The sequence below is a fragment of the Notothenia coriiceps genome, unplaced genomic scaffold (genome assembly GCF_000735185.1).
Source record: "Notothenia coriiceps isolate Sejong01 unplaced genomic scaffold, NC01 NC01_scaffold00003191, whole genome shotgun sequence".
NCBI classification, from domain to species: Eukaryota; Metazoa; Chordata; class Actinopteri; order Perciformes; family Nototheniidae; genus Notothenia; species Notothenia coriiceps.
This window is the reverse complement of record NW_011335892.1, coordinates 200861-216307: the sequence shown is the minus strand read 5'-3', so window position 1 is coordinate 216307 and position 15447 is coordinate 200861. Positions and strand designations below refer to the sequence as shown.

The window sequence follows — 15447 nt, the reverse complement described above, 5'->3', positions numbered from 1 at the left end:
ACCCCACAACCTCACCCCGTTTTCCTTTCATCCATAAGTATTTTCTTAGCACAATTCTAAATCAAGCACCCAATAAGTTCTGTCAAATATTATCTTGATTCAAATATTTCCTACAACATTAAAAAAAAATCATGGTAGGATGAGCATCTCTGAATTTTAAGATTGGCTCTGTGTAAATAAAAACAGTTAAACCCAAACCCCCCACATGGTCCACCAAGTTTCCCTCTAATCAAAACAGCAGGACAAACTGAAACAACTGTTGTCCGTGTTTGTTTGTTGTCTCTCTGGGAACATTATGTGATCAGTGGAGATTTGTGTTTACAGTAGGGACGGGTCAGCTGCAGGGCATAGGAACAACACATGGTGGAATCTTCTCCCAATGTAAGAGCACATACAGTCTTTAACCTTACATTGAACTTATATTTGATAACATTTTTGGTATTGATTGATAGTCATTACAGGATGTGTTATAATGAAAGTAACACTTCTAATGTGGATCGTGTCAGGAAGGAGTTGATTAAACTCTGTGGTCATTTTTTGGCTGCATTTCCTGAATAACTCAAGGATCCCCCAGTGGGAACACAATATAAACATAATATATATAATAAACATCTGACTTGAAAAATATAGATGAACACCTCTCTGCCCCTGGAATAGGGAAAAAAACATTTTAATGCTTACATAATTGTCCTATTTTGCACTGCCCCCTATGCTCATACCTTATCCCCAACCCCCCCTATATGTATTGTGTCCTCCCTCAAGTAAACTTATGCAACTTTCTTGTCAGAGGCTATCAACTTATGTGTTTGCAGCAGCAGTGTTTTGGTTGAAAGTACCTGAACTGGAGTTACTGTTGGGTTTCTGCTTGATGTTCTGACGGGATTCCTTCATCCAGGGGAAGATCTGTTTGCGAGTAGCAGAGGTCGGGGAACCGTTCTTGGCACTGGGCTGGTTGGACCCGTTGCTTGTGTTTTGGCTGATAGCACCGGGGGATATTGAGGGAGGGGGCGGGCCTGACACTGGCACCTGCGGTTGATTGCTTTCGGGATGAACCTTGGACTGCGCCGCCTGAATGGCTGTGGTCCTGTCGCAGCTCTCCGCCATCTCCCCCGGCTTCTGCAGAGCCACGGAGCCGTCAGGAGACTGCAGGGAGCAGGCAGGTCGATGGTACTCACTTTCCACATGAGAGGCCCGGGGATATTGGACCTGATTGGCATCATAACTGAAGCCATTTGCGCTTTGATATGGGTAGCCACTGTAAATTGCGGAGCTGTCGTAGTAGGTTGCCTTTTGCATCTCGCCGTTTCCCAATATTTATTTCAGAAACTGACAGGGTCTTGACACCCTTGTAGAATAACATTGGCACCCCGTGGTCACGTGACGCCTCTCCGCCAATGGCCTCCTCGGGTGAACCTAGGGTTACAAGAAGCACTGTGAGGAGAAGAAATGGTGGCGATCCATCTTACTTTTCAATACAGGCCTGACACTGGAGACTATGGAAGCAAGATAGGGCCAACAGTCCTGTAGACTATTACCGTTTACCTTATGGCTTACACAGGGCACAAAGGCACGCACTAACCTTGCATTACCATCTGTGCCAAAACACATCAAAACAAAAACCTGTTCAAACCCTTTTCAGATTGCCAAATCAATGTTAGGACCCAACCAGAAAATACAATACATTTTAAACCTGGTTGCCTATTAACAATAAAAATGAATGTAGTAACACAACACCCTTTAGACAAAATACTGGATAAAAGTGGTGCTGTAGGGAAATCCAATTAGCGGGTTAGCACAGGGAAATAATATTTATGTTATATTGTTATTCTACCAACAGGGCTGTCAACAGTATATCTAATTTCCCATGTAGCAGGTGAATGCATTCCGTGTGGTCCACAATTTTTTAACCCTTTTTGTTTTCACTGAGTACAAAAAAAAATCTTCCTTCAGTAGCCTAACAGGATAAACCTCAATGCGCTGTGCTTCCACGGCCACCTGACGCAAAGCAAAAGCACCCGCATTCTCTTCCTTCTCTTTTCTTTTTTGTTTTAATTCTTTGCATTCTGGAAGATAAATGAAAGGGCTACGAGGAAACCTGAAAAACCGGGCGGGCATCCGTGCACCTCTATGACCACGGTGTGAACTTTTCCTTGCAGGCCTATAATAATGGCTGCTGTCGGTGCTGTCTGCTCGGCGGCCCTTCGCCGTGATATATGGGGGTCAGTGGACCGGGACGGCCTGCTCGGAATGAGCGGCCCGGTGAGCAGCCAGCCCGGTATTGAGAGACAGAATCCCGGCATGGCACAGCTAGAGCCTGCTGCTAAGACACCATAATTCACGCAGGTAACCATGGGGATCACCCTCTTAAAGATTATTGGGGAAACTATAAACCATAATAGACACAGTAACAGGGTCAGCTTGGGGAAATCTGTTATAATGTGGAATTATTATTGAAATAGTGGAACATTTAATGTGGATTCCTGTTGTTTTAACCAATGCCATCAAGAAATAGTATGCAATGCATAATAATAATAATAATAATAATAATAATAATAATAGGCCTACTTATAATAATAATAATAATAATAATAATAATAATAATAATAATAATAATAATAAATGCAGTAATAAATATATAATTAGAAAGATAATTTACTTTATTTTTAAGTTAAGGAAATAGTGTTCAATGCAAATAAAACATAAATCCATCCTGTTTGATTACTATGAATGTGAAATCATGCTATTCTTTGTCAGCGTAGATGCAACTATTGCAGAAGAAGCGGCCAAGGAAGCAGCTCATTTTTGGAAATAAATACAAACTTATTAAAATAAGAATATATTTTGGAATAACAATAACTTCACATTGCAATTGCTTGAATCAATGGATCCGAGTTTAACATCTACAAAGTTGTGCAATAGCCTACAACATATGATTTCAAGACAAATAGGTGTATAGTAGTTCCGGAGCATACATATCTGATGCATTTTCTAAAAACGAGTACAAGGAAATGAAAGGAAAATGTGGAGCAGCTCAGGTTTCATGCAGCCGTTTAAAGCAAATCAGTTTAAAATGAGCTTTAAGATTGCCTTCACTGCAGCTTAACCGCATAGTGAGAGAAGGTGCCTTCGCTATATCTGCACTCACAATGACCTGGAAAAGATATCAGAAGGCTTTGTAGTGTATATCTCCAGGCAAGCCATTGCGATAGTCATAAAAGACAGAGAAAGAGAGACAAATGACAGGCTTTCTGCTCAGCCCTCTGCTCCGCGTTAGAGAAATCTGGCTGCCTGACTGCGTGTGTGTGAACTCTTCCTGAACTGAGATCTAAGTCATACGGTGATAAATCACCGAGCGACACACAAACTCCGCCATTTACAACCGAGGGAGCCTATTCCTGGCCTGCTTACCTTATCCTCTGACGACGAATGCAGAGCACCAAGCGATATTTTCTCATTCAGCGACGAAATCGATCAAAGCAGTAATCCAGAGAAAAAGTTTAAGGGCAGGGCTGGCTGGGTGAGGCAGCAGCAGCAGAGTGCTCCCTGCCATGCACCAGGCATTAGAAGCCACAACAAAAAAGGGAAGAGCCGAGAGAAACCCCTTTCCTTTCCTTTTTTTCCCTACTCGACGTGGATGGGTAAACCGAGATTACGAAAGCAGGCGTGAGCAGTCGGGTCAGCGAGATAAGAGTTATCTGGCCTCAAGATTGAATTTATCGTCATGCTATAGAGCAATGCCAGGGCTTCATAGTGATATTAAACTGAGCCAATGCAATGCAATAGACTATGTGATCCTTCACCAGTACCATGCAGACACCACTGAACTGCCCCGAACCAGAGCGTCACCATAGACAAAAAAAATTATGCAAATAAGAAGAGCCTTGGAAAGCCAGTTCAAATCAAGTGGTCCTTCTCCTCCTCCCCCAACCAAATGAGGTAGTGTGTCTAGAAAAAAATTATGCCTCGTTACAAACTAGCAAAGAATCTATCCCCTAAGTGTTTTAAATCTTTTTAGTTATTATTTACTCCACGCTCTGCAGTAGGGTTATGAGCCCAGTGGATGAGATGTAAGAGAGAAGGGAGAATACAAAGGAATAATCGGCCTCTGACCATGCTGCATTTCCATGGGACATAAAGGGCTTCTTTCTGCGGCTTAATCATTAACCCAGATTTTTACATAAACTCCTCAATCTTTTGGCACAAGGGACGCGCAATTCGTTTTCATTCCAGCGGCAGGTATTCTGCTGCCGGCATGGCTTCTTGTATGACACACTATTATTTTAACATAAGAAATCACAACAACTTGAGATCAAAGCCGTGTTCTATGTATATCAAGAGAAAAACCCCACCATGAGCAGGGTGTGAAACATGGGAAGAAGGTTGATCACCAAAAGGCAGAGAGGAGGACATGCAGCGAGGAGCAGGGGAGAATAGAGCCGGCAGCAGGGGGAATCCCTCTGCATGGTAATGCTTCACTCTTGCAGCCAAAGAGAGAATGAGAAAAAAAAATAGATTTATGTCTTCTCAGCTGCCACAGGCTGTAAACACGCTCATAACCGCAGCTTCTCTGCTGGTTTCAGGCTCTGGGACAAAATTCAATGACACAATTAAAAAGGTAGAGCACACGGACGGCGTGGGAGGGTGAGTGGGACAACAATTCACATGTGAGGTTTCTTTTTTTAGCCAACTCGGCCTTTTCTTTTCGAAACCAAAGTAGTCACATTGTATAATTATTTACTTCTTTGTGTTTTGCTAAAATGCTGACTCGTCTCTCTCTTTAATTTAGCCCTGAGCTAAGGGTGAAATGTCAGCGAGTTGGTGGTCCTATACGGCCGTGCAGAATGTGCGTAAAAATCTTGGAGAAAGAAACAAAATCTGAACATTTGATGAAAGAAAATATTTTTTTTAAACTATAGTGCAGTTAACTATAGCAGCTACACACAGATGGCTTTCACTGAAAGTACTTTTTGAAAGGAGTAAGGCACCGCTCCAAGAGCTGAGATTCCCCTCGTCACTTTTATAGTGACAAATTACACCACAAAGACAAGTGGAAGAGAAGGAATTATTGCTTTCGGGCTGGTCATATTGCTGCTACAAGGAAATGTACAAGCCCTGCTTCTCTATCCCTGCAAGTGCTTTTGTGGGCGTGTGTGGTACTTATTAGAAATTGAATAAGGATATCACCATCAAGCATTCATAACACAAATCAATAAAGATATATGGACTTACCGAAGGCAGTTCAAGGTGTCTTGGAGAGCGTGCGATGCCCTGAATTTACTCGGCTGGATTTCTGCAATGAAAAATAAACACAATTCAGAAGAAAATAAAAACTTTTAATGTGGACAAACACACGCTTAAATGCTATTTTAGACTAGCATCTCCCTATATTGTTAGAGAATTAAATGATAAATAATTCGTCTAATTGTATAAAACACAATAGGCCTTAATCTAAAAATGCGCAAAATGAAACGTTTTGTGCAAACCAACTTAAATTAGATGCAAGTGTTTTAAATATAATGGTTTGGTTTATGATTTATATTTCTACACACTGCTATATTTAGGAAGGCTCCAAGCCTTTGTGTTATTATCTGTTCAGTTTAGAGAAACCATTACAATCTAGATTCCTTTTAGCATTTTGCTACACAATATCAACCAAAATATAGCCATCTGTAAGAACAACAGAACCATACAACAATGATAAAAAAAACTGCATAAATAAAAACCAGAATGCAACGATTCTCCTTAGACAAATATAACAATACAACCAAATATTGCTGCCTGTATCAGGGTAATATCACTAATAACATAAAAAGGGGCCAATGCAAATAGTGTTTGTTGTTTCCCTGCATGCCGGTAAGCATTTTCTCAACAAACGGATCGAATAGTCATTAGCTCTCGCGCACCATCTTCCCCAAGTCCCCGCGCCCATAAATCAAGCTGCAGCGCCGTGACCTCAGCGGCCGCGCGGTCCTGGATGGCACTCCGTCTTCCATTATATCCTCGTTTCCCCGGCGGAGCGACACAACCCCACCGCTTTCCCCTACATGTTATGGAGCCCATCTTGATGTATCATTTACGCACAAAAACCTCACGTAAAGACACGGGATGTTTTGGCAGTGTGCACCTTGGTCTGGCCGTGCTCTATGTTTGGAGTTTTTCTATTTATTATACGGCTGCTTTATTTACAAACAGTTGTACAGGCCTATTTATCATAATTACTGCTTATGCTAGATATAAATAGAGCAGAAATATTTAATTATTTACTGCTCTATTCTAAGAGTAAAGGGGAAATAATATTGGCATTATGATGATTAGCATAGGAAGCATAACATAACAGTATATGTCGTTGGCCCAGACAAATCGTTACAATTACTATAAATACTAATACTATAATTGCCATGTGTACATTTTAAAGGCCTATTTATGCTTGATTATCTATGATAAATCGGATATATCACTAGGTAGGTGAATATCGATAGCTTCTTAGTACCTGTCTAGTTTCTCGCCCTGCAGAAACCCTGGACCCCTATTTTACTGACCTCTGCCTCGCGCAGCAATAACTCACGACAGTAATGAACAATTGGCGGAAATACCTCAAAATAAAATCCATCCTCCCAAAGCTCGGGCTCTGACTCTGTCCGCGTGGAAAAACATATCCGTCCGTGACAGCAGTATAATACATCCACAACCCCGGGATCCTCTTTCTCTCTGTCTGCCTCTCTTTTCTCCCCTCGGTAAACAAACTACAGAGCCCGGACTCCCCTCACGGAAAGTGGGGGTAACCCGCATATAATCAGCATCATATGGCCAAACCGGCGCTCCAGTTTTCTTCCCCGTGCCATAACATCTCGCAGTATTATGCGCACCGCTCACGTGACGCAACGTCAACTTAAATCCCTTTTATTTGAGCCCGTGAATCATTAATGGAGGCAGTCATTGCCCCTGAGGAGAAACGGATCAGTTTGGAGGGAGAAAAAAGAGGGGTATGTGACACTGCAATGTATCTGGCAGAGGAGCAGGTCTCTCGCAGAGAAGCAGCTTTTCCACGTGTCGCCCATTCAGAGCCAAAGACTGTTCTGTCCGTTTTAAAGTGCCATATATTTGGTGCCTGTTAGTGGCTGAAAAAAGAGCTAATCCTGCCTGCCTGTGTGCGGAATTTCAAGTGCAGCCACAGCTCGGAGCCAGGCTACAAACCAGTGTTTTGCACTGCAGCGTGATAATTCGCACTATCTTAGATGGAGAGGGCTTTCCTTTACAAAATGCCATTTAAGAATGGCATAATGATTACTCATCACTCCAGCAAAGGGCTACTCTGTTCTCTTTACAACACAGCAGCCAGGACTGCCGAGAGCTTTACTCAATATCGCCCCCCTCGTCCACAGTCCGGTTGAAGTACCACTTAATCAGCATTTGGTTCTCCATCAGCAAAAGCCTGCATGCCGTTTGCCAAATGGGGTAAAAAATGTCACACGTTTACCTGTCCTACATAAGGATGGTGTGCGCCCTGGTGGTCGTGGAGGTGTCTGTCACTCAGCAGTAAGCGGAAAGTGGAGGTGAGGTAACCAAAGAGTGGCTGCTCGACCCCGCTGATCACTACATGGACCCCCATCCGACCTAAGTGCGTTTATGCGTTTCCTATGACCAGCTGAGTGATGTTAGAAATTATAGGTTTGTGCAACAGGAGAGTATTTTAGCTTTTGAAGGGGGGTTGGGGCTACGGTGGCAGAAATGCCAAAAGACACAATTGTCCTATTGGCCAAACCCACTATAAAAACAGCATAGTATATATTTAACTTTTGCCACTTCAGATTTTGCCAAAAGTCTAGCCCGGAAGAAAGATCTTCTATCGGCACCGTTTGGCGCTTGTTTTCCGTCAACACAGAGCAGCAGGCGTGGAAAAATCCCACCACAACTATTAATCATTCGGGGCGGACATAGACAGCATCCCACTCCCACACCAGCCTTTGTCTTCTCAAACTACAACTTGAGCGGTAAACTTTTAAAGACAGGAACGGAAGCAGACCAGCTCTTATTAATTCACATTCAACACTTCTAAAACTGATGAAAAGAGGAGGAATATTAATGATCACGACAAAAAAAGGGTTTTACGCACAGGTTTTAGACTCATGTTTATGTAAAGAAGACTATTTATCTTTTGTTAAACATTGTTTGACTCTGCGTTGTGTTAACTTTCTCTTTGTTTTTCTACAATTGCAGATGTGGAGCTGTCACTATGATTTTATGGCTGTACATGACCGTGCTCTGGAAGTTAATCCCATGTTGCATTTTGCCACCGCACCTGAACTTTTCCCTGACCCGAGCAGAAGCAGAGAGTCGAGTGGGAACTTATTTTGGGATCACAAACAAGGAGACGATGGAATCCATGAGGCCCTCAGCTGGTAGTCTACTTTTTTCGCATTTGCCCTTTCCTCAAAAGTAATAGTTGAGCAATTATGTTTTTAAGTTTACATTTTGTTTTGCATGAAACAAATTTAGAGTTATTTACACAAATCAAGGTTCCTGATCACTGTCAGCGAAGAGGACATAGAGGCGCAGACCTCTGGAGGTTGGCCAGACGGCGGTCCATATCTTCCCACAATGTTGACACTCGGAGCTCTTAACAGCCAGGCTTGGGTTACGGATACACTCAGACAAAGATAACTCTTTCTGCGAGGTTTACATCGGCCAGTATCAAGGCTAATGCGAAATTCAACGCCTTAAGCAAACTTGTAAACATCGCTCATGAAGGCAGACTGACTAGGACAACTTAATTGTTTGCGTAAAGGTGGTTGTAATAAAGCAATTTTCATGTTGAACTAACTGGCTCTTTTTTATGACTGAAAATTATGTATAATATGCTTTTGTTTAACAGCTGTAACAATTTGGAGGTAAGTGCAAAACAGCCCATAAATAAAAATAAACATTTGTATTGTTGACATTGTAACACACTCTAAGGACTCTGTTAATGTTTGACCTGTGTCTATATTCTCTATTGTGTTCATCCTCATTGAAAGGCTCTTTCAAGCAGCAGATGTAATTTGCATTGATATTGCTGTTTTAAAACACTAACTCAAATTACATTCAACTGTGAAAGTCATAATACAATTAACACATAGAAAATTTGCCACAGTAAAAATCCATGAACAACAACTATGGTTCCATGTTAAAATGCAAAGTGTTTTCGAGGTTAACTTTGCAAGCGCAAATGCAGAGTGTTGCTTCTTGTCGTTATTTTGCAGGTCAACTTTAAGTGATTTTATTACTAAATACTCAGAAACGTTTTAGCCTCATCTGTAAGATAGCGTTACTTCTGCAGCCACATATCAACCTATTTTAAAACACATTTGCACATATCTTATTTGTCTCTTTAGTCTCATAAAGCAAGTATTTGCTAAATGAAGGTTGTTGTGATTCACCTATACTTTATGTAAACACACGAGTTTGTACTCTGGGCAAAGTGCATCTGTTAATGAGCTGTCGATAACTAAAAAAATATAAAAAGAAGAATAAAAAGAATGAGGGTTGAATTGTATCATGCTAACTTCTCCTGGGTTCGAACATTTAGGGGAATTAAGACCAGCCGTCTTGTTAAATATTTACTGAGATGTCCAAAGCAACGTTTTCTGTCAATGAAAATGCTTTTCAATCAAATAGACTTATCAAAATAGGACCGTTTAAGTTAAATAAACTTAACCTAAAAAAGATCAGATTAGAAAAGCTCCGAAGGTGCAACAATGTTAGGTTGGAAATAAAAAAATATTGTATTTTATTATACATTAATAGTCGACAGAAGATAATTAAATCACGCCCACTTCTAGGATATTTTATATTGCACATATATATATATATATATATATATTTGTTTAACATCTACAAAAAAATTAAGAAGGAAAAACAACCAAATCTACTCACAAGTCATGACGGTCTGTGTCCCGCAGACAGAGTTCTGTCAGGGGAGAAGAGATCTGACTCGCACCCTGCAGAGGATCACTTCAAATGAAAATAAGGTAGATTTTCAGATCTATTTCTGACCCCGGGGCATTCATTATTCAACAAGTCACGTGAACTGGCGAATTAAAATTTCAGTACATTGGAAGTGACCTCTATTCGCGAATCAAATGACTTGACATCTTGTAATTTAACTTTGGACTTGTTGGAGTCAGCGCAAAATCGGTCCCAATCAGCCTCAACGCCATGTTCTGTACAGCCTTCATGTCTACAGGAACTGATTCACAGAAAGATGAATAGCATGGTATATTCTAAGAGCGTTTTTATTATTGCCGTAGGATTATTTATCTAATGTGCCAAACAAGTGAATAAATGTAAAAGATGCAAAAAAACGGTATATCAAATAAATAAAGCTTCTACTGAAAATGTGGCTTTTACTGTGGGAATTTTGGTGAATATCAATTGTATCTACTTTTAAATGCAATGCAACTCCATTCATTACGTTATTGGCATATATATTGAGCAGAAACCATCAGTGCCACAACATATTGGAAATCATAATAAATTGCATGCTAAATGCCAGCATGTTTCAGCTCATATCTGCACTATCTACCCTGACAGGAGTGTTTCGGTGATATATTGCAGAAGAGCTGTCTCAAAGAATAACTTTGGGACAATTCATGGCTCAGATTCACACCTTAAACCCGTTTTTGTTTCCGCGCTGTCTCTGGGTAAATCTTAAATGGGAAGAAAAAGCTCGCGGAGGTCTCAGCACTGATGTATGGTCTGAACATTGTGTGTGTCGAAAGGTCAGGGGGCAGAAGAAGTGCTCTGAGCCAGTGATTGGCCAGAGCCTGCCGTGTCCTCTGGTTGAACTCCCTATTGTTTGGATGAAGCAGGTAGCGACCAACACTCACACTCCGGTGCACCGAGGTTGGCTTCGATCTCCTTATAATGGCAAGAGATAACAATATGTTAGGCCGGATACATTTAAAAATGTAAGGTTGGTTTGATTTCCGTGAAAGTAGAAAAGCCAGCAATGCTAAAGCAGCTGAAATCTGCCTCCTTAATTAAAACCTCGCCTCAGCTTTATCCATGAAATGTGCATGACATTCTTGCTCATTTTACGGATTAGAAAAGTCAGTTGAGCATGATGACATTATTCAGTCAGCGAAAAAGTATTTATGGTAGATAGGGAGACGCTTGCCTAAACATAAACATGTTACATTAATTAAAACACCCTAATATGTTTTCCTTTATGTAAATCTTGCTTTAACAGAATTTGCGTGATTAACAAGTTAAAACTCTCTGAAAATAACATCAAATATAGCAAATATGTTTTGATTATATTCAGAGAAAGTAAAACATATAAATATAAATTATTATGCAAGCGTGGGGCAGTAAATTATCCAATGCTTGGTGGCATGCAATCACAATTTTACGCACACATCTCCAAACACAGATAACGGATTAAAGGCTTTAAATACAAGTAATAAAATAAGTCCACAACCACGTATTGAATTGAAAAAATAGCATAAGCACAAAATATATGAGTTTGGAAATGCAATCTCCCTCTTTTTTTTAAAGGGGGAACGCCAATGCTCTTGCCATGTCAATACGCGCGGCTTCGCAAGTACATGTTGCTCTCAATTGAAATCAGTATTTGCAGGGACAAAATATCCAAAGCCAATTCGACGTTATTAAGTGAAGTACATATTTATTTCACAAGGACAAATTGAACCTACACTAGCCTACATCACAACCACAATACTGGGACAACACATACAAATATTCACAGTTTAGAACACAGCACAACATGGGACGGACTAGCACAAATAAACCTAGACTTTACAACACCAACAAACATAATTCTACTTGACGAAATGCTTTCCTTATTGTGCCTTCATTATGATTTGCCTATGTACATTAAATGTGAATGTCACCTGGACTACATTCAACAGTAAACCAACCCACTCAAACACACAAACACTGTTACTCTGACTGATGCCTTACCTCTAAATCAGCCGTCTGGTTTTCTAACAGGCATCGAGAGTCTCGCTAAATATCTTTCAAGTATATTAGAGCTTTCCATGAGCAATAATAAAAAAATAATGAAAAAACAATACTCAGAGAACATAGAAAAAATACTGTTTACCTCACTGAATGTTAACTGTAATGATACATATTGATCCTACATTTGAATGTGCGTTATCCTTCTTTCATAATAATAAACAAATATAGAAACACTTCAGTGGCCACCGTGGCAATAAAAGGTGAATTTCAAGCTTATATGAAGAGGGCGAGGACGACAGGAGAGGGAAAGGGTACAAAGGACGTGACAGGGGCCCAATGGCAGAGGCAAGGTGAAATAGATAACACCATGTGTGTAAAATACTGAGAATCGGTCCATCAAATTCCACTTGTGATATTTGCCATCTCAGTCTGGATTGGGTTTTGTGGTACGGGGTTAATTTCAGCACTATAGACCTGCGGTGCACGGCGTGGGGACAAGCTGCTGGCCTGTTTTGATCTGCTGCTGCTGGGGCCCCGAGGCTGAGGACGAGGCCGAGCTGGAGGAGCGGATCTTCGTGTTGGGAAGCTTGTGCTCCTTCTTCCACTTCATCCTCCGGTTCTGAAACCAGATCTTGACCTGGCGCTCGGACAGACACATGGTGTGCGCAATCTCCACCCGCCTGCGCCGGGTCAGGTACCGGTTGAAGTGGAATTCCTTCTCCAGCTCCAGAGCCTGCTGGCGGGTGTATGCAGTGCGGGACCTCTTGGGCACTCCTCCAGTGTAATTGGGATTGACTGGAGGAGAAAAAAGCCATACACAGGCATGCAAGCAGGTGTTAAACGCAGGCTGATAGCGTTTAATCCAAAGCCCTAGTTCCTCCAATGGACACATTACATGGTTGAAAAACGATAAAACATTTCTGGGTTTGTTGGGAAATCACATCCGCTCTGTTTGTTTTACTCTCAAGCCTTGTTTCAGTTTACGGACATGACCTTAATGTGGAGATGCCGAGTGTACAAGCACTCGCATCCAGGGACATATCAAGCTTAGAAATGATTAACAAAACAGCGGGGTTGGATATTACAGTTTGGCTCGGCTCCAGTGGTGGAGGTACTTTGGGTTAAAAAGCAACAAAGGCACATGGCCCCGACAGACGAACACAGGCAATAAAATTTACGAGGGTCCTTAATTACCGACCCTGCTGCTCGATAGTCGTAAATTGCTGTTGTAAGGGCTGCTAGTGCTGCCTCAATAGGCTTGCGTGTGTTCCAGTGGTTGTTTCTCAGTGGTTCTGCTATTAAACCGTGACGATAACTCACCGTTGTTAACGTGGACCTTTTTCATCCACGGATAGACCACCGGCTCCTTGCCCTTCGCTACGCCGGGATATGCCTCACTGGTGAGGCTGCAGTCTTTGCTGGCATTTTCCCCTGCGCCACCGTCTGGGGCCGCGGAGAGGCGAGGACCGTGGCTCTGTGGAACCGGCTGCGGCTGTGCGTGATGCCCATCCCCGAAATCATCGAGTCCGGTAGCAGGGACGTTACCGTAATCGTATCCCGTTTCTGTGTAGTTTGACCTCGGATAGGATGGTTCTTCGTGATGGGGGAAGCCCGTATCTTTTGGCCGCTCGTAGTAATCACCAGCGTTGGGGATGTATCCGCTCTGCTGATATTCGTCGCATGGAGGAAAGGAAGGCTCGATATAGTTGGAGTTTATCAAGTAGGAACTCATGGTCATTAATTTGTGAAGTGCAACAATACTAATTTTTATCGCGCTGTCGTTTTTCTGATCTCCACAAAACCCTCCTACTCCCTGTCAAATGTACAAAGTTGCCTGGTCACGTGTGAAGCGCCACCAATCACGGCGTGTCCTGTGGGCATCATGTAAACAGGAACCAATGGAAAGCATGGCATTGGTACCACCAACACTGCTCGGACTGGCTTACGTTGATGTTTTCCTTATTAAATCACCGTATATAAAGCAAAACCAATCAACTAACTTGTTTACTGCATGAGGCCAAACTTATGTGGGTGAGGTATTCCTGCTTGTGCAAAATAATTCCACCTCTTCTGAAACAGAAAGTGAATATGAAATGAAAGCCCTGACAAAATAAAGGTTATCACAAACAAAGGAATATTTCTCACTGTGACGTGAATGTCTGTTGTTGGAGTTTAAAACGTGTTGAATCCCAAAAATGTCGCTGAACAGGGGCACTGACAGCATGCCAAACATCAGTGCAAACTATATTGTTGTATATCAGCTTATTTAAATTATCAAAAAAGAAACCCGTTCACAAGCTTCCTGCAAGCAATGACATTATCACTGCGGACACATGCCTGCATATAAAGCATAACTCTTGTGCATCCTTGTGAATACACGCCTATGACAAACACACAAACACAAAACACTCTTCTCTCTCTTTGCACACCGGCGTACATGCATATGACCCCTTTTTTCGTTTCAAATGCAATGATGTTTTCTGCACATTTGCCAGGACATAGCAATGATGTCAGACTTGACTTTGTATTTATTTTAATATATGAAAGTTATCAGGCTCTGTTGGCACGGCCATCACGTATTACCAGTTATATGCGTTACCTGCCATTGAAAAGCAAATCCAAACACTGAACAAACACTTGCAAGTGGATCTTTCATTATGGCCACACGCCAAACCAAGGCGTGGGATTGTGAAACAGCTCAGACATTTGATTTTTTAAGACATGCCACAATTCTCTGTCCAGCACAGACAATGTCACACCCAATACAATTTAACAAATCTGTTTGAATTGTGAAATATATAAAAAGTTATCCAGAAACAATTTTCCACTATTTCAATACAAATATGCAATATCTTGATCCGTCTCTCCTACGCGTGCCGCTGCACCACCATGCAAACAGCCAGGCAAAGATTAGCCACGATGTGTTGTAACTATCAAAGTATATGACAAAGATAGTGGGTACTAAAAGTTAAAAATGGCAAACATTCAGGTACATTAAGAAAATAAAAATAATAACAACATTTAATATAATTATGTAAGGAAAGACTCACATAGATTTTAGAATAATTTTTAAATAATTTTTTTAAAAAGTCAACTGCACATTTTTTAAGGTAGAGTCTATAAAAGTTTCTGACCGTGCTCCTCGCCATCGGCCATCACGTCCAGGTCCTGTTTCTTCTCCATGTCCGAGGGGCCTCACTGTATATGTGTCCCAAGAAGATGCAGCAGCTCTTCACAAAGCTGATCCACACTGTCCACGTCAACAAGGCCTCTGCATGGAGAAACAAGAGGCCAAACTTCGGAAATATTGAAAGCTTTCTTTTCTCTCCTTTTTTTCTTTTTTCCCTGGTCCCCCCTATTCTATTCGCTCCTCTAAACAGAGATAACTTCTGCCTGACCCCAAAGTGACACCGTTTCCATTTTGTTTCTGATTAATCTTTCCCATTGACAGTCTTTGTTAAACAACAAGGCGTGCCCCCTTTCCAA

General features: G+C 41.5%; 2 protein-coding genes across 4 annotated transcripts in view; both read right to left on the bottom strand.

Annotated features, from left to right (window-relative positions):
- hoxa3a (homeobox A3a) overlaps positions 1–15447 on the bottom strand; it is a 30360-nt gene that overhangs the window by 3346 nt on the left and 11567 nt on the right. The window contains exons 2-4 of one of the 3 annotated variants that reach the window (XM_010766186.1): positions 15096–15232; positions 5230–5290; positions 837–1413 (exon numbers count right to left, since the gene is read on the bottom strand). In XM_010766186.1, the coding sequence (XP_010764488.1) occupies positions 837–1296 (460 nt within the window). In that variant the 5' untranslated portion in view covers positions 1297–1413; positions 5230–5290; positions 15096–15232. Of the gene's footprint in view, positions 1–836; positions 1414–3408; positions 3798–5229; positions 5291–6593; positions 6672–15095; positions 15233–15447 lie in introns of those variants that run through there. The other 2 variants (XM_010766188.1, XM_010766187.1) reach the window with 2 other exon arrangements.
- Positions 11705–13752, bottom strand: hoxa4a (homeobox A4a). The gene is made up of 2 exons (XM_010766189.1): positions 13282–13752; positions 11705–12756 (listed from the first exon to the last, which is right to left on the bottom strand). The coding sequence occupies exons 1-2, from the start codon at positions 13697–13699 to the stop codon at positions 12428–12430; spliced, it is 747 nt and encodes a 248-aa protein (XP_010764491.1). The 5' UTR covers positions 13700–13752; the 3' UTR covers positions 11705–12427.